This window comes from Saccopteryx leptura, chromosome 13 (assembly GCF_036850995.1).
Source record: "Saccopteryx leptura isolate mSacLep1 chromosome 13, mSacLep1_pri_phased_curated, whole genome shotgun sequence".
NCBI classification, from domain to species: Eukaryota; Metazoa; Chordata; class Mammalia; order Chiroptera; family Emballonuridae; genus Saccopteryx; species Saccopteryx leptura.
In genome coordinates this window covers 38,716,833-38,737,828 of record NC_089515.1, presented here as the reverse complement: position 1 = coordinate 38,737,828, position 20,996 = coordinate 38,716,833, and the positions used below count along the sequence as shown (strand labels likewise).

The 20,996-nt window shown below is 44.8% G+C and overlaps 1 protein-coding gene and 1 non-coding gene across 10 annotated transcripts in view; one reads left to right on the top strand and one right to left on the bottom strand.

The window, feature by feature from the left end:
• The window catches only part of ZNF592 (zinc finger protein 592), a 58,530-nt gene that overhangs the window by 15,667 nt on the left and 21,867 nt on the right, over positions 1-20,996 (bottom strand). For all 9 annotated transcript variants that reach the window (XM_066355109.1, XM_066355100.1, XM_066355105.1 and 6 more), the window contains 2 exons: positions 12,113-14,405; positions 3,555-3,733 (listed from right to left, as the gene is read on the bottom strand). In XM_066355109.1, the coding sequence (XP_066211206.1) occupies positions 3,555-3,733; positions 12,113-14,386 (2,453 nt within the window). In that variant the 5' untranslated portion in view covers positions 14,387-14,405. The remainder of the gene's footprint in view (positions 1-3,554; positions 3,734-12,112; positions 14,406-20,996) is intronic.
• LOC136385175 (small nucleolar RNA SNORA42/SNORA80 family) lies at positions 1,269-1,399 on the top strand. Its single transcript, XR_010747777.1, has one exon. It is a non-coding gene; the product is annotated as a small nucleolar RNA SNORA42/SNORA80 family (small nucleolar RNA).

Genomic DNA, 20,996 nt, shown 5'->3' with positions numbered 1-20,996 from the left:
AAAAACTAATGATTGATGCTTCTCATCTCTCCGTTCCTGTCTGTCTGGCCCTGTCTATACCTCTCTCTGATTCTCTCTCTGTCTCTGTAAAAAAATAAATAAATCCTCCCCTCTTGGGGGGGGGGGGTGGAATAGCTTGTTTAATTTGAGCATCGGGCCTGACCAGGCGGTGGCGCAGTGGATAGAGTGTCAGACTGGGATGCGGAAGACCCAGGTTCGAGACCCTGAGGTCGCCAGCTTGAGCGTGGGCTCATCTGGTTTGAGCAAAAATTCACCAGCTTGGACCCAAGGTCGCTGGCTCCAGCAAGGAGTTACTCGGTCTGCTGAAGGCCTGTGGTCAAGGCACATATGAGAAAGCAATCAATGAACAACTAAGGTGTCGCAATGCGCAACGAAAAAACTAATGATTGATGCTTCTCATCTCTCCGTTCCTGTCTGTCTGTCCCTGTCTATCCCTCACTCTGACTCTCTCTCTGTCTCTGTAAAAAAATAAAATAAAATAAATAAAAATAATTAATTTAATTTGAGCATCGGCCTCAGATTGGGATTGCCTGGTGAATCCCTGTCAGGGCACATGCTGGGGCCTGTCTCACTATCTCTCCTCCTCTCACTTAAAAAAAAAGACTGAAAGATAAAAATTTAAATGTTGACTGCATGTCTGCTGGATTGGATTGGATCTTGGAAGAAACAACAGACACTTACTGTATTTGCCCATGTATAATACTCACACTTTTTTGAAAAATTTGGGATCTAAAAACTGGGTGTGTCTTACACAGTGGTTATAGATTTTTTAACTTGCATTTCTTGCTTTTTGTGCTTGTTTTTACACTCATTGTTGAAGATAGTGATTCGTCATCAGACATAGATGAGGACAAGCTAATGGATGGGAGTTTTGACAGTGATGAGGAATTGTATGAATTTTAGGATGACTGAAACTTGAGTTCAATAACTTTATGTAATAATTTTTTTTTCAAATTTTGGGCCACAAAATTAAGGTGCGTTTTATACATGGGAGCATCTTATACATGGGGAAATATGGTAAATCATAGTTAAAAGGGTATTTTCAAATGTCACAGGATACTGTAAAAACACTCATCAGGTATTTGGTTTAAAAATGTAGCATGGCTCTCTCTCTCTTTCCCTCTCTCGGTCTCTCTCTCTCCCTCTCCCTCTGCCATGTGAAGGCACAATGAGAAGACATCCATCTCCAAACAAGACCCAAGAAAAAAAAATTATTTTAATTAAAAAAATTAAAATGTAGCGTGGACGCATGGGTTTGAATGTGGCAGACCGTCCCCCTGAGTCTTTCACAGTGCCCTATGCCAGAGCAAACTGTGGCCCTGAACCATTGTCTGGCCTCTGCCCATAGGCTGCAGGCACTAGAGCAAGTTGCATAGTGGAAAGAAAATAAATTAATTAAAAATTAAAAATAGTATAAAAGGCTGCCAACCCCTTCTATTCTGCAACATGGTAGCAAAACCTTTATACAACCTCGTCTCTGGTTGTTTTGTTTCTCCTGCACTTTAGATTCTCTGTTCTCCATAACATGCAAAGAAATTAGTCTGTATTTGGAAATGTTTATACCAAGATAGAAACCTGGGAGTCATCGCTAATCTCTCCCCATCCTCACCCCCATCTACAAACTATCATTGAGCCCAAATGCTTATATTTCCTGAACCTCTCTCAACTCTGCCTTCTCTCCATCCCAAGACCATGCCTGAGCTGAAGCTCTCAGCATCTTATCTGGATGGTCACACTTGCCTCTCAACCAGTCTCCAGTCTCTACCCTCCTTAATATAATGGGTTGGCTTCCCAGAAACAATCTAGCTGAATTACTCCCCTGCTGCAAATCTTTCTGCAGTTCCTTACTGTCCACTGGATAGAGACGAAATGTCTCCCAAGGCATACACGGTTATGCAAGGACTGGCCTCTACTAACTCCTGGTCTCATTTCTTACCACTGCTCCCATTCATCCTAATCCCCCTTTACAGAAATGCTGATCCTCCCCAACTCCCTTTTTGTGGGCTGCTATCCTGCCCAAACCCTTGTCCGATATACTCTCTCACTTTCTCCTGCCTGAAAACCTCCTATTGTCTCCTCTAGGAAGGTTTCCTGACCATTCTTGCACTGTGGGACTTGCTATTCTGCGTTACAGTTACTGTGTACATGTTTGTAACCTACCAGACTGAAGTCCCCTTGAGCACAGAGGATGTGTCTTAATCATTTTTATATCTTCAATGTCTGGCACAATGCTAAAGCCAACAGCAAATACTCAAAAAAGACAAGTTAACTAAATCAATAAAAATTTTTTAAATGCCAAAGAGAATAAAACCTTACTGAATTTGGACAAAATTAAGCTTCAGAAGTGAAAGTGAGAAAGTAAATGATGAGATGTAGAAATCCCAAGTGAAGTCAGTCAGAGCAGGAGACCTGACTGCCTGATGCCGAAGTCTTATATTTGTTTGATATAAAAGAGGAGATTCAGCTTTTCTTGTTTTTACTATGAGGCTGATCATTTTTTCCATTCTCCAGGTTTTGCTTGCTTCTCACAAACTGACACGCACTCATCACCATGAAGATACTAGAGCTGTTTTGAGTTTGGAGTGTTGTGGTTCCATTTGTTAATGAAAACTAAGACCATTTCAAAGTGCTGCAATTAGTGAATTTATTATTGAAAGAGCACTTTAAATTTAATATGCCAAACACAGTGACTTTGTGAGCGAACTGAATTTATATACACTGCTCACAAACATTAGGGGATACTTTATTGCTTCATATTCATTTTGAAATATCCCCTAATGCTTGTGAGCAGTGTATTTCTAAAAACCAAGCTGAGGCCCTGGCCGGTTGGCTCAGTGGTAGAGCGTCGGCCTAGCGTGCGGAGGACCCGGGTTCGATTCCCGGCCAGGGCACACAGGAGAAGCGCCCATTTGCTTCTCCACCCCTCCGCCGCGCTTTCCTCTCTGTCTCTCTCTTCCCCTCCCGCAGCCAAGGCTCCGTTGGAGCAAAGATGGCCCGGGCGCTGGGGATGGCTCCTTGGCCTCTGCCCCAGGCGCTAGAGTGGCTCTGGTCGCAATATGGCGACGCCCAGGATGGGCAGAGCATCGCCCCCTGGTGGGCAGAGCGCCGCCCCATGGTGGGCGTGCCGGGTGGATCCCGGTCGGGCGCATGCGGGAGTCTGTCTGACTGTCTCTCCCTGTTTCCAGCTTCAGAAAAATGAAAAAAAAAAAAAAAAAAAAAAAAAAAAAAAACCAAGCTGACAAGGTAAATGTTATAGATATTCTAATCTCCCCAAAACCTTCTGCTTTAAAGCTGTATTTTCTAATGTTTAACTTTTTTAAAATTTTTTATTCTTCTCCCCCTTGATCTTCTTATTCTCTAGAAAATAAAAATGTCTGTCCACATACCAGTCAACATCCTGGTCTTAATAGGCTGGAGGCCAGGACTCGGGAGACCAAACAAAGTTCAGTCTGAAACAAGTTCTGGCCCAGGTGAAGGACCAGCCACCGGGCAATCTGAAGACAGGACAGGACAGCAAGCCAGGCAGCACCCACCTGTAGCCCACCTTGCGGGCATAGTGCAGGCAGTTCTCCTTTACGTGGGTCTGGAAGTAGGCAGAGCGACAGAGGGCTCCACACTCTGGACAGCAGTACGGGGACTTGTGTGTGTGGATCCGCTGGTGGGCACAGAAACTGCACTGGTTGGGCAGCAGCATCTGGCATACCTGGCAAGTCTAGGAAAAAAGACCAAGAAAGTAGTTCATGCAGGTGCCACAGGCCTGGGGCTCTCCAATCTCAGCTGCCTGGCTTTCCTAGAACACGGGTCAGACTAAACCACCCTCTGATAGCCCTGGCTGGTAGTTCAATTTGTTAGAGCATCATCCCAACATGCTGAGGTTGCAGGTTTAATCCCCAGTCAGGGTGCACAGAAGTCAACCACTGATAGCATGAATAAGTGGAACAACAGGTCAATGTGTTTCTCTCTCTTTCCCTTTCTCTTTTTCTAAAAATCAGCAATAAAAATAAATAGATAGATAGATAGATAGATAGGCAGACAGGAAGGCCCTGGCTGGTTGGCTCAATAATATAAAGTGTCAGCCAGCGTGTGGATGTACCGGGTTTGATTCCTGGTCAGGGCACACAGAAGAAGCGGCCATCTGCTTCTCTCCTCCTCACCCTCTCCACCTCCTCTCCCTCTTCCCCTTCCATAGCCAGTGGCTCAACTGGTTCAAGTGTCAGCCCAAGGGGTTAAGGATAGCTTACTGGGCCAAGCATCAGCCTCAGACACTAAGGACAGTTCACCTGATTCTAGCATGGGCTCCAAATGGGGGTTGCTGGGTGGATCCCAGTCAAGGAGTATGCAAGAGTTTGTCCATCTCCCCTCCTCTCACTTAATTAAATAAATAAATAAGCCACACTCACACCCCCTTATCACCATTCTCTCTTCCAACTCTCTTAGGACTTAGACACCTCAAACCTCATTTAAAGTACTGACACTGGCACCCAGTAACGCTTTACCTCTCACTTTATTAATGAGAGAGACCTGACCCTGTTTTCCCAAAGATTAGTCCTGCTCTAGGACCGTGAATATTTCTCATTCTGGCTTCGCAGAGGACCAGTTTTTCCTGTCCAGAGGCCTAAAGCACTTCTTGAGTTCTAACAACTCACTTCACTGCCAGACTCACCAGGACCTCACCCTAGCTCCCAGAGGTAGTTCCTACTCAACACCTCTAGTCAGATGGTTCAGTGATTTCCTAAGGGAACCTGAGCCTACCCTGACTGGCTGCAGTAGCCCAAGTACAGACTTACTGAGTGGTCTTGCCAGTTTCCATTCCCTCAGCCCTCGCTGTCCACTCCAGGTGGGTAGCAGGTAAAACCAAGGGAAGACAAGTCAGACTCACTGAAGCTCTCATGGGCTTCAGAGAGCCAGAGAGGGAAGCAACGGGCTGAGCTGGTGCCCATATCTGGGGAAGCCCTTAGTAAAGAGAAGACAGCTACACTGCTCAAGGGTATGGGGGGGGGGGGTGACCTGGGTCAGAGGAGTTATGCAGAGGGACAAGTTGATAGGGAGGACAGGAAAGGATCTCTGCTTTAATCAGCCAAATCTAGAATGTGGGGCCTCTACAGGAAAAACCCAGGTCTTTCTACAAATAAATAATATGGAAAAAACAAAAGAGGGAGAAGGAGAACTTCTAGATTAAAAGAGATCTAAGAGGCCCTGGCCGGTTGGCTCAGCGGCAGAGCGTCGGCCTGGCGTGCAGGGGACCCGGGTTCGATTCCCGACCAGGGCACATAGGAGAAGCGCCCATTTGCTTCTCCACCCCCACCCCCTCCTTCCTCTCTGTCTCTCTCTTCCCCTCCCGCAGCCAAGGCTCCATTGGAGCAAAGATGGCCCGGGCGCTGGGGATGGCTCCTTGGCCTCTGCCCCAGGTGCTAGAGTGGCTCTGGTCGCGGCAGAGCGACGCCCCGGAGGGGCAGAGCATCGCCCCTGGTGGGCGTGCCGGGTGGATCCCGGTCGGGCGCATGCGGGAGTCTGTCTGACTGTCTCTCCCCGTTTCCAGCTTCAGAAAAATACAAAAAAAAAAAAAAAAAAGAGATCTAAGAGAAATTTTCAACAATTGCAATATATAGCACTTATTTGGATCCTGATTCAAGCAAGCCAAGTGTGAAAAAGAATGAGACACTAACTTAATTATATTTTTATATTTAACACTAACTTGGAACAGTGTGTAAAGTCTTAGAACACTGTGACTGTCTAACCACTAAGCTATACACCTGAAACCAATACAAAATAAAGTTGAAAGAAAAAAACAAAGTAACTACATTATAAAAGAAATACACTAACTTAATGATAATATTGGGACATTTGACACTTGATATTAAGATTTGATGAGAAATTCTTATTAATTTTGAGACCTATATTTAAGGGGAAGGGCCCTTACCTTTTAGACATATTGAAATATTTACAGAAAAAATGATGTTGGGATTTGTTTATAAATAATACATCGACAGTGGATAAAGCGTCGACCTGGAAATGCTGAGGTCGCTGGTTCGAAACCCTGGGCTTGCCTGGTCAAGGCACATATGGGAGTTGATGCTTCCAGCTCCTCCCCCCTTCTCTCTCTCTGTCTCTTCTCTCTCTCTCTCCTTCTGTCTCTCCCTCTCTTCTCTAAAATGAATAATAAATTTAAAAAAATAATAATAAATAAATAAATAAATAAATAATACATCGAGCCTTGGCCAGGTAGCTCAGTTGGTTTGAGCATCGTCCTGATATGCTAAGGTTGTGGGTTCAATCCCCAGTCAGGGCACATACAAGAAGCAAGCAATGAATGCATGAATAAGTGGAACAACAAATTGATGTATGTTTCTCTTTCTCTAAAAAGAGAAAATCGAAAACATAATCCATTGGAAGGGGGTAAGATAATACATAAAACAAAATGGGCCATGACTTGGTAATTATTAAAGAAGGATACCATTCTTCCACTTTTATATATGTTTGGGGTATTCTACAACAAAATTAACTTTAAGTAATACTTTAGGTACAGAAAAGTAAATGAGCTTGCTCTTTTGTTTAAGAGAAGACTATCTCACACACACACATACTGATTTTTATTTGCAAAAAAGAAACAACGCAGTAATAAATGAAAAGTAAATTTAAATGGTTACCTATGGGGAAGGAAGGGACAGGGTTGGAAGTAAGACTTCTCTGAATATACCTTGTTATATAGTTTTAATTTGGAATCAAATGTTTTAAAGAATTTTTAAATAATATGAAATTAAACTAAACAAAGGCATTCCATAAAATTTGGAAAACGGTAGCAAGTAACCTAACTATATATATCAAGTAACTATATGTAAACCATAAAGAAAAAAAGAATTACTCCCAGTGATCTTTCATTTTTTTTAGTGAATTTTATTATTTTTTATTTATTTTATTTGTGTGTGTGTGTGTGTGTGTGTGTGTGTGTGTGTGTGTGTGTATTTTTCTGAAGTGAGAAGCGGGGAGGCAGAGAGACAGACTCCCGCATGCGCCTGATCGGGATGCTCTGCCCATCCAGAGCGTTGCTCCGCTGCAACCAGAGCCATTCTAGCACCTGAGGTGGAGGCCATGGAGCCAACCTCAGCGCCTGGGCCAACTTTGCTCCAATGGAGCCTTGGCTATGGGAGGGGAAGAGAGAGAGAGAGAGAGAAAGGAAAGGAGGAAAGGTAGAGAAGTAGATGGGTGCTTCTCCTGTGTGCCCTGGCCAAGAATTGAATCCAGGACTTCCAAACACCAGGCCAACGCTCTACCACTGAGCCAACCAGTCAGGGCCTTATTTATTTATTTTAGAGAGAGGAGAGAGAAGGGGGAAGAGTAGGAAGTGTCACCTCCTATATGTGCCTTGACCAGGCAAGCCCAGGGTTTTGAAGCAGCAACTTCAGCAGTCCAGGGTGACACTTTTATCCACTGTGCCACCACAGGTCAGGGTCCCAGTGACCTTTCGAGTACAATATTTTGACCTATATATCCTTAATGAGATTCAGTCTAAGGGAAAGCAGAACTGCACATGCACTCTTGCCTTTATGCAGTTATCCTAATGTTACAAATAATATTGGTTTTGATATTCTGAAATTTGTGTGTATATATGTGTGTGTGTAGTTGGAAAATCTTAGGAATCAAGACTTTCGATATAAAACCAGCTCCATAAAAACTCTATAATCTTACATTTGAATACCAATATAAAAAAATGAGCTTTCTTTCCTCTCTTAAAAATTTATATTTCTTAAGCTCTTGTCACTGAAAATGCCTAGAAAGAAAGTTATATCCAGTAGCAATGAGCCCAGAATGTAGCCTCTAAATACTATTCCGCACTTTAAAAAATCTGGCTCCTTGGGAAATGGCTGATTCTAGGTTTAGCACAAGAAATGTATCCCGGGCCTCTTTTGGAGGCTGAAAGTAAGGAGGCTTCTCAAGGCTTAATGGGTTTGTGTAAAAAAGGACAAAGGAGCCAGCTTGAAGGGGCTCCCAGTGACCAAAGATGGGATCTCTTGAGTATAAAAAAAAAATGACTGAATATATTCTGAATATATAAAAATGAATGAGTTCATCATAACACTAAAAAACTAATACAAGGTGTCACCTGATATCCATTAGGATGGCTACTACTAAAAAGAACCAGAAAATGAAAAATGTTGCTGAGGTTGAGGCAAAATTGAAACCCCTGTTCATTCTCAGTGGGACTGTAAACTGGTTGCAAGCACTATGAAAAACTGTATGGCTATTCCTCACAAAGTTAAATATAGAACCACCATATGAGCTAGCAATTACTTTTGGGTAGTTTGCACCTAAGGAATTGAAATCAGGTCCTCAAAAAGATATTTGTACACCCACATTCATAGCATTATTCACAATACCTAAAAGGTGGAAGCCATCAAGTATCTATAAACAAATGAATAAACACAGTGTGGCTTATACATATAACAAAATATTATTCAGCCTTCAAAAGGAAGGAAATTCTGAGGACATTATATATTAAGTAAAATATGAACCCTGAGGACATTATATATTAAGTAAAATAGTTACAGAAAAACCAAATCCAGTATGATTCCACTTATATGAGGTACCTAGAGTAGCCTAATTCATAGAGACAGGAAGTAGAATGGTGGTTTCCAAGGGCTAGAGGGAGGGAGGAATGAGGAGCTATGTTTAATGGGGAAAGAGCTTCAGTTTTGCAAGATGAAAAGTTCTGAAAACTGACTGCAAAAGAGTGTGAATGTACTTAATGCTACTGATCTATACACTCAAAAATGATAAGGATAGTAAACTTTATGTGTATTTTACCATAATTTAAAAAATAGGCCCTAACCAGTTGGCTCAATGGCAGAGCGTCAGCTGGCATATGAAAGTCCCAGATTCAATTCCAGGTCAGGACACACAGAAAAAGCACCCATCTGCTTCTCTACCCCTCCCCTCACTTCTCTCTCTCTCTCTCTCTCTCTCTCTCTCTTGCTCTTTCTCTCTCTCTCTCTCCCCCTCCTACATCCATGGCTGGATTGGAGCGAGTTGGTCCCAGGCACTAAGGATGGCTCCATGGCCTCCGCCTCAGGTGCTAAGAGGAGCTTGGTTGCTGAGCAATGGAGCAACACCCCAGAGGGGCAGAGCATCACCCCCTAGTGGGCTTGCCAGGTGGATCCTGGTGAGGGTGCATGCGGGAGTCTGTCTCTGCCTCCCCTATTGTCACTGAAAATAATAATAATAATAATAATAATAAAGACTCTTAAAACACTATTTGAGATTGTTAGAGCATCAACTCTACTGTGAAAACTGTTAACAAAGGGAAACAAATTATGTATTCACCCCATTTTCCAATATAAACTACGTGTCAGAGTAACCAAACAGTCCTTATGGAAGAGAGAAAGATAATTTATAAGGAATCCCAGGTAATAAACAAAAGAAATAATAAAATTAGAAAAACACCATTCTTGACTCTTAGTGATATTACTGACTCAAGCAGCAATTTTTAATGGATATTAAAATCATTAGGTAAAAGATAGGGAACTTGATAAAGAAGGGATCAGAAAGCTACTGTATAAATCCCCTCATAAGTTTAGCATTATTAAAACTGAGACAGTCAAGGACTTTGCACTTCCCTGGTGTCACGAAATATGAAAAACACAGTACTCCCCCTCCTCAACACTGAACCTGAATCTAATCAATTCTTTACTGGTAATTTCCAGTCTACAGATACAATGTGGGATAATAGAAGAACAAGTTAATTGTATGAGGAAGTAATCAGGCAAACCCAAAATTATCCTGAAGAGTTCTCAGGAAGCAATCAGTCATACTCAGAATTGTCCTAGAAAATCCTCAGGACACATGACCCAGCTCCTTCCAACAAATCAATGAAATATAAAGGGGGGGGGGGTCTGATCAGGTGGATTGGGACAAGGTACTGTCCTAGACTAGAAGTTTAAAAGACTTAACAAACAAGTGTAAAGTGTGGTCCATGTTTGGATCCTGATTCAAAAATAACTTTTGACATGAACAGAAAAATTTGAATATGGACTTGTATTAGGACCTATCAAGGAATTGTTATTAATTTTTTTAGGTGTGATAATGACACTAAGAACAAGAAAAAATAGTATCTCTGTGCTCACATAAAAATAGCAAGATCCCATTAGGCTTGGAATGTCGGGGAAGGACCCCTCCAACCACTGCACAGGGAGGCAGATCTGGGAGTCTGCACAGGGGGAGACTCCCAGGAGGAAGACAGAAGGCCCAAACAAGCTGTCCTGTAGTCCCAATCCTAGAGTGGAAGCCCAGCCCACCTGTCCACCACCTACTCTGGGCATGACCTGAAGCCAGGGTACTACTGTTCCAGAAAACCCAAGTCCAACATCAAGGCAAGGTTTCGATCCTAGAGCTCAAGCCTGACCCTTTCTCTGAGACTCAGAGGCCATTTCATTGGCAGGAGATTTTGAGGGATTAGGAGGAGGCTGAGAGAAGTCTGACAGTGCTCCTGGTTACACCCTCCCATCCTGTCTGGGGGCCCTGATGTGCGGCTTCCACTAGAGGAGAATGACATAGAGAAGATGCGGGATGCGGAGGGATCCTCTACCCAGACTGCTGCTCACATTTTAGAAGACAGGTTAGGAATAATGTAGAAAAAAAAACAGAGGCCCAGGTGTAAGATACCCACAGGCAATAGTTGTGATCACATGACTCAGAAGAAGCAATCTGGGAGCAGGTGCATGAAGCCCCTGAGGGAAGGGCAGCAGTGACCAACCGCCTGACTCATCAGAAGGGAACTACAAACAGAAACAGGTGAACAGGAGAGGCAACAGTGACCCTAGGGCACCTTGCTGGCCCCCTTTTGGAGAAGCCTCATATCCCACCAAATTCCTCCTCCTGCCTCTGCCCAACACGCTCAAGGGCGGCCTAACTCTCAACAATTCTCAACAGCCCATTCTCAAATACACATGGCACTGTCACATACCTTTGTCCCCCTACTTGAACACCCTGCCTATCCCCCTACTCCATGCTCAAATGTCACCTGTGGCGTCACAATGAATTAGTCCCTCTGAGGCACTCTCTGCATCTATGCTGACAAGCCTGTTTCAACCCTGCTCCAAGTGCACACACTGTAACTGTTTGCCAGGCCACTGTAAGCTCCAGGAGGAATGGGGCAACTCCCTCCTGCTGGCACCCCTGCGCTCAGCACAGAGCCCCATGCACACTGGGGGCGCTCGGGACACACGTGCAAACGGTGTCCCCTGCTGAACTAAAATAAGAAGAGCCGCCGTCCTTTTGGCCCAGACTCTGCAGCTCGGCTGAGGGCACGGGCCTGGCCAGGTCCCTCCACATGAGAAGGATGAGAGCCTCTGGACGCATGTCTGGAGCCCCAGTTCTTCAGAGGACCTTGGTAACACGGACAGCCACCGATACAGAGGGTGCCAAAGGGTATTTTCAGCACAAATGCCTTTTTTTAAATAAAGCCAGATTTCATCAGACATAAACAAGAATGGGAAGCAGATAAGCACAGCTGCTTTCCCAGAGCAGTGAGAACAGACGAAAGGAGGAGGGCCACAAGTCAGTGTGCTCTCCCTTCCGCATCAGCCCTGCCACTGGCCCTGCGGCAGGTTCCCCAAAGGGCTCTGCACAAAGAGCTGTGTCCGCTGCAGTCAGACCAACGTAGTGAAGGTATGGTTCTTAGAAGGGCAGACCAAGGCCAGAGCAGTGTCACACCACCTCTGCCCTGAGTTGTGGGCACCTGCCAAGACTGTACTGGTACCTGCCAGAGATGAGGGCACCACCCAACAGAGACCCAGCCCAGGCTGGACAGAGGGCCCAGACAGCTCCCTTAGAGTGGAGCTGAGTGAACTACGGGGCACGTGCATACAAACACTCACTAAATCTTCAGGGCCTCCCCTCAGTGGTGGGCAGGATGCTTTTCCCAATAAACACCGAGCACTATATATTTAAGCAGGTTGCTAACCATCAAGCCAAACTTCCTCTTCTAAGACTCCTAAGATGCCACCACTGCTCTCATCAATGAGCTCTTTTTCTCCCTGTCCAACATGGAGCCTGTGTGGACCAGGGCCTGACACCCGCCACAGGAAGGGTCACTTACCAGCCCCTCGGTTTCCTCCGCTATCCTCTGGAAATGTGCGGCCATGACTGTGTGGTCACGTATCTGCTTATGACATTCAAGACACTTGATTCCATGCCGGATGAGCCTCACGGGGTCTGGGTAGAGCGGCAAAGCTGGAATGGTGGAGCTGGTATTGTCCGAGGCAGGGTCATGTTTGGGGGTGGGAGAGGGTGAGGGAGAGGGGTGAGGCGGAGGGGCGGGGGCGGGGGCCGGGGCTGGGGCCACTGGGGCCACAGAGTTGGTGGGGGCCGACATGAACATCTGGTCCGCAGAGATGGGCTTCACCAGCAGCTGCGAGCACTGCATGACGAGCCCCTTGCTCTTGTGGTCCCGGGCGTGCCGCAGCAGGCTGCACTTGTTGAAGAAGAGCAGCATCTGGGAGCAGAGCGTGCACAGCACCTCGATGTGGACACTGCGCCGGCCATAGTGCTGGCTCAGGCTCTTCTCTAAGGCAAACGCGTCCCCACACTCCAGACAGCAGTACCCACTGGCTGGCACATGGATCCTGCTGTTGGCAGGTGGGCTAAGATTTGGCGCATAGAGAGGCACAGGGTTGGAGCTGTGGAGGACCTTGTTGAAGACCTCCACGACCAGCGGGGCAGCCTTTTTCACCTGGTGGACCAGGGGCACTGACATCTGTGTGAGCTGGGGCTGGCTCCGCCTCTGCGCGGATGACTTGGCCGTCACAGAGGCAGCGACACTGTGGGGTACCAGGTTCAGGTTGGCCAGGTGCACAGCTTTGGGCAGGAGGTTGGCAGAGGCCGGGGTGGATGCCTGCAGTGTAATGCTCTGCTGTTGCTTCTTGCCAGTCTGTGAGCCCAGGGCAACCCCCTTCGGTGCCCGGGACCCAGAGCCACAGCTGGGAGACGAAGATTCACTGGCTTTCACTGCACTCTCAACCCCTTTCCTGTCACCCTGGGGGCTCCCTACATTTGTGCTCCCCTCAGGAAAGGGCTCCACTGCAGGCAGGGTGGTGGCCTCATCCTCTGGCACCTCGCTTGGGGCCTCAGCAATAGCGCTCCCTAGAGGTGATCCAACAGGGGACTTGCTGGGGTCATCAGGGTCTGGCAGGATTCTAGTGACAGTCCGTTTGATCTGCCCCGATGACGTCTTAATGGTTTTGATTCTGACTTTGGGAATCGCTGGTGGGGAGCTGGCAGCCACAGAGGGGGAGCCTTTGCTGCTGCTGTCACTGCAGATGCTCCGAGGGCTGTCCGATGGCTTCATACTTTTCCTAGTGGCCTCCAGAGGGCTCCGGGGACTCTTTGGTGACTTGGGCATTTTGGGGCTGCCTTTGGAGCCCTCTTTCGCAGGCCCTGAGGGATCCTTTGTGTGGCTAGGCTGATCCTCCTTGCTGACGCTGGCGACTCTTTTTGCCTGCAGGGCCACCAAGGCTGCCACACAAGAGGACAACTTGGAATGAGCTGGCTTAAGACGCTGCCTCGGGGGGACTGATGAGCAGCTCCCACGCTCTGTAGCTAGCCCCTTGGGCTCCGCAATACTGTTGCTGGGGTGGCTATTGAACTCCAAAGCTTCCCCAAAGAAGCGACTGGCATCCAGCTCCTTAGGAGGCTCTGCTGTCTTCTGTGCCCCTCGCTCATGCTCCTGCTGGCTCCCTAAGGGCAGGGGCCCTGGCTTGGGTTCTTTCTTGCAAAAGTGATCAAAGATATGTAGCTCCGGGACCGGAAACTTAGCCAGAGCCTCCAGGACTGGGCCCCCGACAGGAGGGGGTGGGAAATAACTGTCAGAGTGCTTGGGCTTCAGCCCAAACCCATTATCTTTAATGGCATCCTCGGGCTCTGGGCTGGAAATTGGACTGAACTGGTTAAAGGTCGGTAGTGGCTCTGACTTAGAAGGCTCCAGCTTGCCTGGGAAACTCCTGGCACTGTCTCCATTCATGAACGTGGAATCAAACTTCCCACAGTTGTGGCCCAGGCTGTGGGCCTCTGGAGGCAAGTCTGAGCCCCGGAAGCCATTGTGCAGAAGGCTGGGAGCAATATGGTCTTTCTCCGCTTCGAATGACTCCTGGCGGCTGGTGTTCTTGACAATGACACTCACAGCCGGCACATCTGAGGCGGAGCCTGAGTGAGACAAGGACACACCCTCATCCATACACATGCCTGGTGGTTTGAGCGGATTCTCATTCTCCTCACTGGGGGCCTGGATGGCCTCCTTGGCATCAAGGCTGGTGGGGTCTGGGATGTCAAAGGCAGCCAGAAGGTCATCAAAATCTGGAGTTTTCATGTCCCCCATGGCTGGAAGCTGGCAAGGGCTATAACAGAAACAGAGAACAGAATCTGATCACCAGGATCCTGCCGGACTCTGCCCAGCATCACCTTCATCGCACACCCAGCACACTAACACACACAGCCAGCATGCCGTATATATAAACAAACCCCTATCCTATCGGAAGTCACACACTTAGCTGGCTGCATAGCCAAAAAGAGGACACAGGCCTAGCACACTCACTCCATTTGTCAGGGAATATCATCGCTCCATGGCCATGTGCGCTGGAAATCAATCACTCAGTCCCTTCAAAAACCACATGGCTCAGCACCTCCTTTCTTTAGAAAACTTCTGATTCATATAGGTTAGTGTTTGTCACCGACTGTTCTGAAGACCCGTGCCAGTTCACGAAAGAGTTAACCACCCTGAAGTTGTCTGAAGGTTATAGTGTCTACAATCATTGGGTCTATAATCTTAATACAACATCACAATGGTTAACTTTCACGGACTGGCAAGAAATTTCTGGTGGACTGGTACCGATCGCATACCAGTGATTGACTTGGCTGTAAGTTCTGCTAATTTACTCTTAATAATCATTAACTTTGTACACCTTTGGGTTTTTGCTGCATAAAATTAAGTAAAATTCAAAATGATCTGCTACTGTTAGGACTTACAGTGTCTCATAAATACATTCTAGAACATTGTAATGCCCCCCTCGGTGATTTTTATTCCAGTCAGCATCTACTTAATTCCTTTTCACCCTAGAACTGTTATTGGTTGGTGAATAGACAACTGAACCTGAGGGGCAGGGTGACTCTTAAAAGTACCACATACACCAAATCGGCCAGGGAGCAGTTTTGGAGATACCTAAATTTTCTTTTAACTTAATACACAAAGTAAAGACAATTCACCTGTTTCCTTCATGATCTCAAGAAGCAGAGCTACTGAACTGTTACCACAGAGAACACCCGAATTTCCCCTTAGGAAATTACTATGACACTCCCACTTAGTGAGACATGAGCCCAAACCTGCCAGAAACAGAAAGAAAGCCCCACCACCCGCCTTGTTCAACCTAAAAACCCGCATCTGGTCCGGCGTCCCAGAGCCTTCCCTGCTAACATACTTCTCTCACCGTGTTTATATTAGAAAACCTTTCTGGATACAGACTGACACAATTCTTTTAGAAAGCGGTACAGTAGCTGTACAGAAACCAGACAAGGAGTCCAGGAAGCCCACTGCCAGAAATTTATCCTAAAAACAAAAATTCCCTCTCAACTGGAGCCCCCCAGTCAAGGCACATATGAAAAGCAAATCAATGAACAACTAAAACACCACAACTATGAGTTGATGCTTTTCATCTCTATCCCTTCCTGTCTTTCTCTCACCTAAAAAAAAAAAAAGTCCCAAAAGCTGTATGCAAAAGTTTACAGAATTTTAAAATTAATTATATTAAAAAACACAAAAGACACACATACAATCTAAATGTCCAAGAGTGGTTGACTAACTGCTAGACTATTAGGCAGTCATTAAAAATCGTAACTATGCTAAGTGTCCTTCCACAAATGACTAGATAAGGAAGATGTAGTACATGTATACAACGGAATACTACTCAGCCATAAAAAAGAAACATTATTATCTGTGACAACATGGATGGATCATGAGAGTACTATGCTAAGTGAAATATGACAGACAAGAACCACAGAACTGCACTTATATGGGGCATATAAAACAAAAATCATAGACAGAGACAACAGAATGGTGGTTGACAGAAGGGGCAGGGGAGGGGAAGATGAAGAGGGTAAATGGGGTCAAATATATGCTGACAGGAGGAGACTAGACTGAGAGGTGAGCATACAATACAATATACAGATGTATTTTAAAGTTGTCCACCTGAAATTTATATGTTATTAACCAATGTTACCTCAATATACTTAATTTTCTAAATCCTAATTTTGAAACCTACATAGCAACATGGATTATTTTTCTCAAAAAAATTTTTGTGTAGATAGACTGTTTTTATAATTTTAAATGGGGGAAACAAAGAAAAAACCCTTAGAACCACAGGGAAGCAGGTGGCTGGCAGAGGTATGCCTGTTACCACCCCATGGGATTAACAAGTTTGCAGGTTTGGTTTCTTGCCCCACTCCCAACCTCCAACCAACAAAACACATCTGCTTGCTTAAGAGTTCTCACAGATGCCCTGATGGAATAGCTTGGTTTGTTCGAGTGTCAACCTGGTGCACAAAGGTTGTAGGTTCCTGTCAGGGCATATACAGGACCAGATCAATGTTTCTGCCTCTTTCTCCCTTCCTCTTTCTCTAATTAAAAATACAGCCCCACTGAAAAGCTATCTAATTACGGTAGACAACAATAAAGTGAATTATCTGTACTAAATATGGGTTGGCAGAATATCTTGCTGAAGCATAAAGTTTCTGGACCACAAATGATTGTGTCCTGGAATAGGAAGTATTGGAGCCCATAGCCAAGGGGAACACAGTGGGTATCAGTGAAATCACTTGGCATCTCAGTACCAAGGAAACACCTATGTGATATTTGCTTTATAAGCTTATCCCTCCTTCACCCCTTCCCCTTTTTTTACTGTCTAGGAAAAAAAGATTGAGTGAGAAGGCAGAATAGATTGGTCTCTTTAAGGAGCCAGGTAAAGCAAGTGGGGAGAAGGGCATTGGCGGTTGTGTGCAGAAAATAGCGGGGAGCCTTCTTTGTCGATTCTTGAAGGAGACAAATATTACCTCAGAAGAAAGCAATGTTCTCCACTCAGAGAAACCTCAGGGACTGGGCTCAGAACAGTCAGAGCTAAGGTGAGGTGTCTTTTGCTCGGAGAGGCAGAGCTAGTAAATGGTGTGGCTGCTCAATGTCAGCAGCCGGAAAACATTTATAACCTTTGGATTTTCAATACCACAGCTGACCCTTTAAAAGTGGAATATCCAGTCCTGTTTTTTATTTTGCCCTCATAAGGATAACCCAAAACACCAGCAATCGATAACAGTGACTGAGGGACTCACAGTGTTCCTCAATATTTGTGTTTCTTTAAACCTTGCTCTAATGTATCACACTATTTCTAAGTAGAAAACAGAAATTACTGGTAATCAAAATAAACCTCACAGAGGAAAAAACTGTCAAGAAAAACTCTGCCAATAAAAACCAAAAAGACTACCAATAAAATTAAAGAAATATAAATTAAAATAATGAGAAACCATTTTTGGCTTACCAAATTGATCGAGGTTTCCAAACACTAACAATGCTTAGTGCCGGCAGACATATAGCAAAGTCAGCATTTTGAGGATAATATAAATTGACATAACCTATCTTAAGAGCAATTTAGCACAAAAACTCCACCTTGCACAGCCTGCTGTTCCAGATGCTCTCCTGACCAGAAGGGGTTTTTCATTTCCCAGGAGTGAACTTCAGTAGAGAACTGTTGTGGTTTAAAACAGTAATATTTATTTCTTATAAAACAGTTAAAAAGCTGGCCTGACCTGTGGTGGCGCAGTGGATAAAGCATCAACCTAGAAACGCTGAGGTTGCCAGTTCAAGACCCTGGGCTTGCCTGGTCAAGGCACATATGGGAGTTGATGCTTCCTGCTCCTCCCCCTTCTCTCTCTCTCTCTGTCTCTCTCTCTCACTCCTCTCTCTCTAAAAAATCAATAAATAAAATATTTTTAAAAAAAAGATTTTAAAAAAATAAATAAATAAAACAGTTAAAAAGCACTCTCCAGCACTAATTATATGTCACTTATGTTTCATGCCTTAACTTAGGTTTATTCATGAGTGACACATACATCCATGTTGACAGCCCTAGAGAGGTCTAATTCTTAAGTAAAAAGTGTTTTATAACCCCCCCCCAAACAGAGCAACTTAGTAATGCATCAATAATTCCACTTTCAGATATTTATCCTACAGAAATTGATATGCCCATGACAAAGATAATCATTACAGGATAACAAAATTATTTTACAATCAGCCTAGCCTTGTTTCCTGAAGACACCATGTTGCATGTTTCATCACAAAAGGCCCTAAAAGCACCAGAAAGGACACTAGAAACAAAAAAAAAAACTAACATCCTGCCCTTATTCAAAACCACTCAATGTCCGTGGCTGAATGTGTTGTGCAGTTTTGGGTCCCTATGCCTTAAGAAAGACACACCAGCCTGACAGGTGGTGGCGCAGTGGATAGAATGCCGACCTGGGACGCTGAGGTCCCAGATTCAAGACTGTGAGGTCTCCAGCTTGAGCATGGGATTATAGACATGACCCCATGGTTGCTGGCTTGAGCCCAAAGGTTGCTTGTTGGCTTGAAGCCCAAGGTCGTTGGCTTGAACAAGGGGTCACTGGCTTGGCTGGAGCCTCCTGTGCTGGTCAAGACACATATGAATGAACAATCAATGAACAACTAAGGTGCTGCAACTACAAGCTGATGCTTCTCATTTCTCTTCCTGTCTGTCTCTCTCTCTCACAAAAAAAAAAAAAAAGACATACCAGAGCTGGAAGAGGTGCAGAGAAATGACTGAGATTATAAAGCAGATGAAGACCTTCTTGATGGCAGCCTAAAAAAATAGAACTCTAGTTATTCTGCAGGGATGAAGATTTAGGGGATTGGGAGCATAATCAAAGTGCAGGTTCATTCATCAAACCTCAAAATGCTAGAGAGAAGAGGACAGCTTTTTGAAGTTTGAAACAAAAAATGTAAACAAAATATAACTTTATCCATCAGTTAGAAAATATTCTGAAGTAGTTACAGGTAAAAGATATAAATGTAGGACAAAAAAAAAGATTAAAATGTAGAAATGTAGCCTGACCTGTGAAGCTGCAGTGGGTAGAGCCTTGATGTGAAGCACTGAGTTTGCCAGTTCGAGGCCCCAGTCTTGCCTGGCAAGGCACATACGAGAAGCAACTACAAGTTGATGCTTCCCTCTCTTCCCCCTTTTCTCTCTCTAGCTCGCTCAAATAAATAAAATATTTTTAAAAAATATAGAAACATCTGCACTTATTCAAATTTAGAAATAAAAATAATAAAAGGCTCTGAGGAACTAAGAACAAGAAATGGTCACCACATCGATGAGCTTTCTTTCCTTCAGTATAGAAGCCTTAGATCTCCAATTAATATTAAATCTGGTCTGTTTTTCTTAATATTAAGTTCAGCAACAGTAAATTAATAAAAGTTCAGTAACAGGAGATCAAGAAGGCACAGGCACTCCAAAAGCATTAAGAAAAATCTGATCTGGCCCTGGCCAGTTAGCTCGGTGGGTTAGAGCAGGGGGTAGTCAACCTTTTTATACCTACCGCCCACTTTTGCATCTCTGTTAGTAGTAAAATTTTCTAACCGCCCACTGGTTCCACAGTAATGGTGATTTATAAAGTAGTACTTTATAAAATTTATCATATAGAGTTCAGTAAGTTAAAGCATATAATAATAATTACTTACCAAGTACTTAATGTCAGATTTTCACTAAGTTTGGCAGAATAAATCTTTATAAAACAACTTACTATAGTTAAATCTATCCTTTTATTTATACTTTGGTTGCTCCACTACCACCCACCATGAAAGCTGAAATGCCCACTAGTGGGCGGTAGGGACCAGGCTGACTACCATTGGGTTAGAGCATCGTCTCAAAGCCCAGAAGTTGCTGGTTTGATCCCCAGTCAGGGCACATAAAGAAACAGATCAATGTTCCTATATCTCTTGTTCTCTCCCTTCCTCTTTCTAAAATCAACAAAATAAAAATTTTTTAAAAACAAAAAGAGCCTGACCAGGCAATGGCGCAGTGGATAGAGTGTCGGACTGGAATGCGGAGGACCCAGGTTCGAGACCCCAAGGTCGCCAGCTTGAGCGCAGGCTCATCTGGTTAGAGCAAAGCTCACCAGCTTGAGCCCAAGGTCACTGGCTCGAGCAAGGGATACTCGGTCTGCTGAAGGCCCACGGTCAAGGCACATATGAGAAAGCAATCAATGAACAACTAAGGTGTTGCAAAGAAAAACTGATGATTGATGCTTCTCTTCTCTCTCCGTTCCTGTCTATCTGTCCCTGTCTATTCCTCTCTCTGACTCTGTCTCTATAAAAAAAAAAAAAAAGGAAAACAAGAAGAAAAATCTGATCTGTGTTCAGCATACTGTTTACTGAGACAAGGAAACAGAAGTCACAGATTTACACAGTGAAAGTGAAAGCCACGAGATTAAGGAGCACTGGGTTATGAGACAACAAAAATAAGGTTCCTTGAACTTGCAACAGTTTGTTGGCTCAGGACTAGAAGAAAGGACATGTGTATGTATTATTTTACAACCTGTGGATGAACTCTTTACCCAGCTCCCTCACTGAATGTGGTTTACATATTGATATAATCTGGGTTCAACAGTTAAAGGTTTAAATATGGGTAAAAGCCTGACCAGGCAGTGGCACAGTAGACAAGAGCGTTGACCTAGTACGCTGAGGACCAGGTTCAAAATCCTGAGGTCCCAGCTTGAGCGCAAGCTCACTGATATTACCCCGTGTTTGCTGGCTTGAGAAAGGACCACTGGGTCACTGCCTCAGCTGCCCAGCTCCAGTAAGGCACATATGAGAAAGAATCCGATGAACAACTCAAGTGCCGCAACTACAAGCTGATGCTTCTCATCTTTCTCCC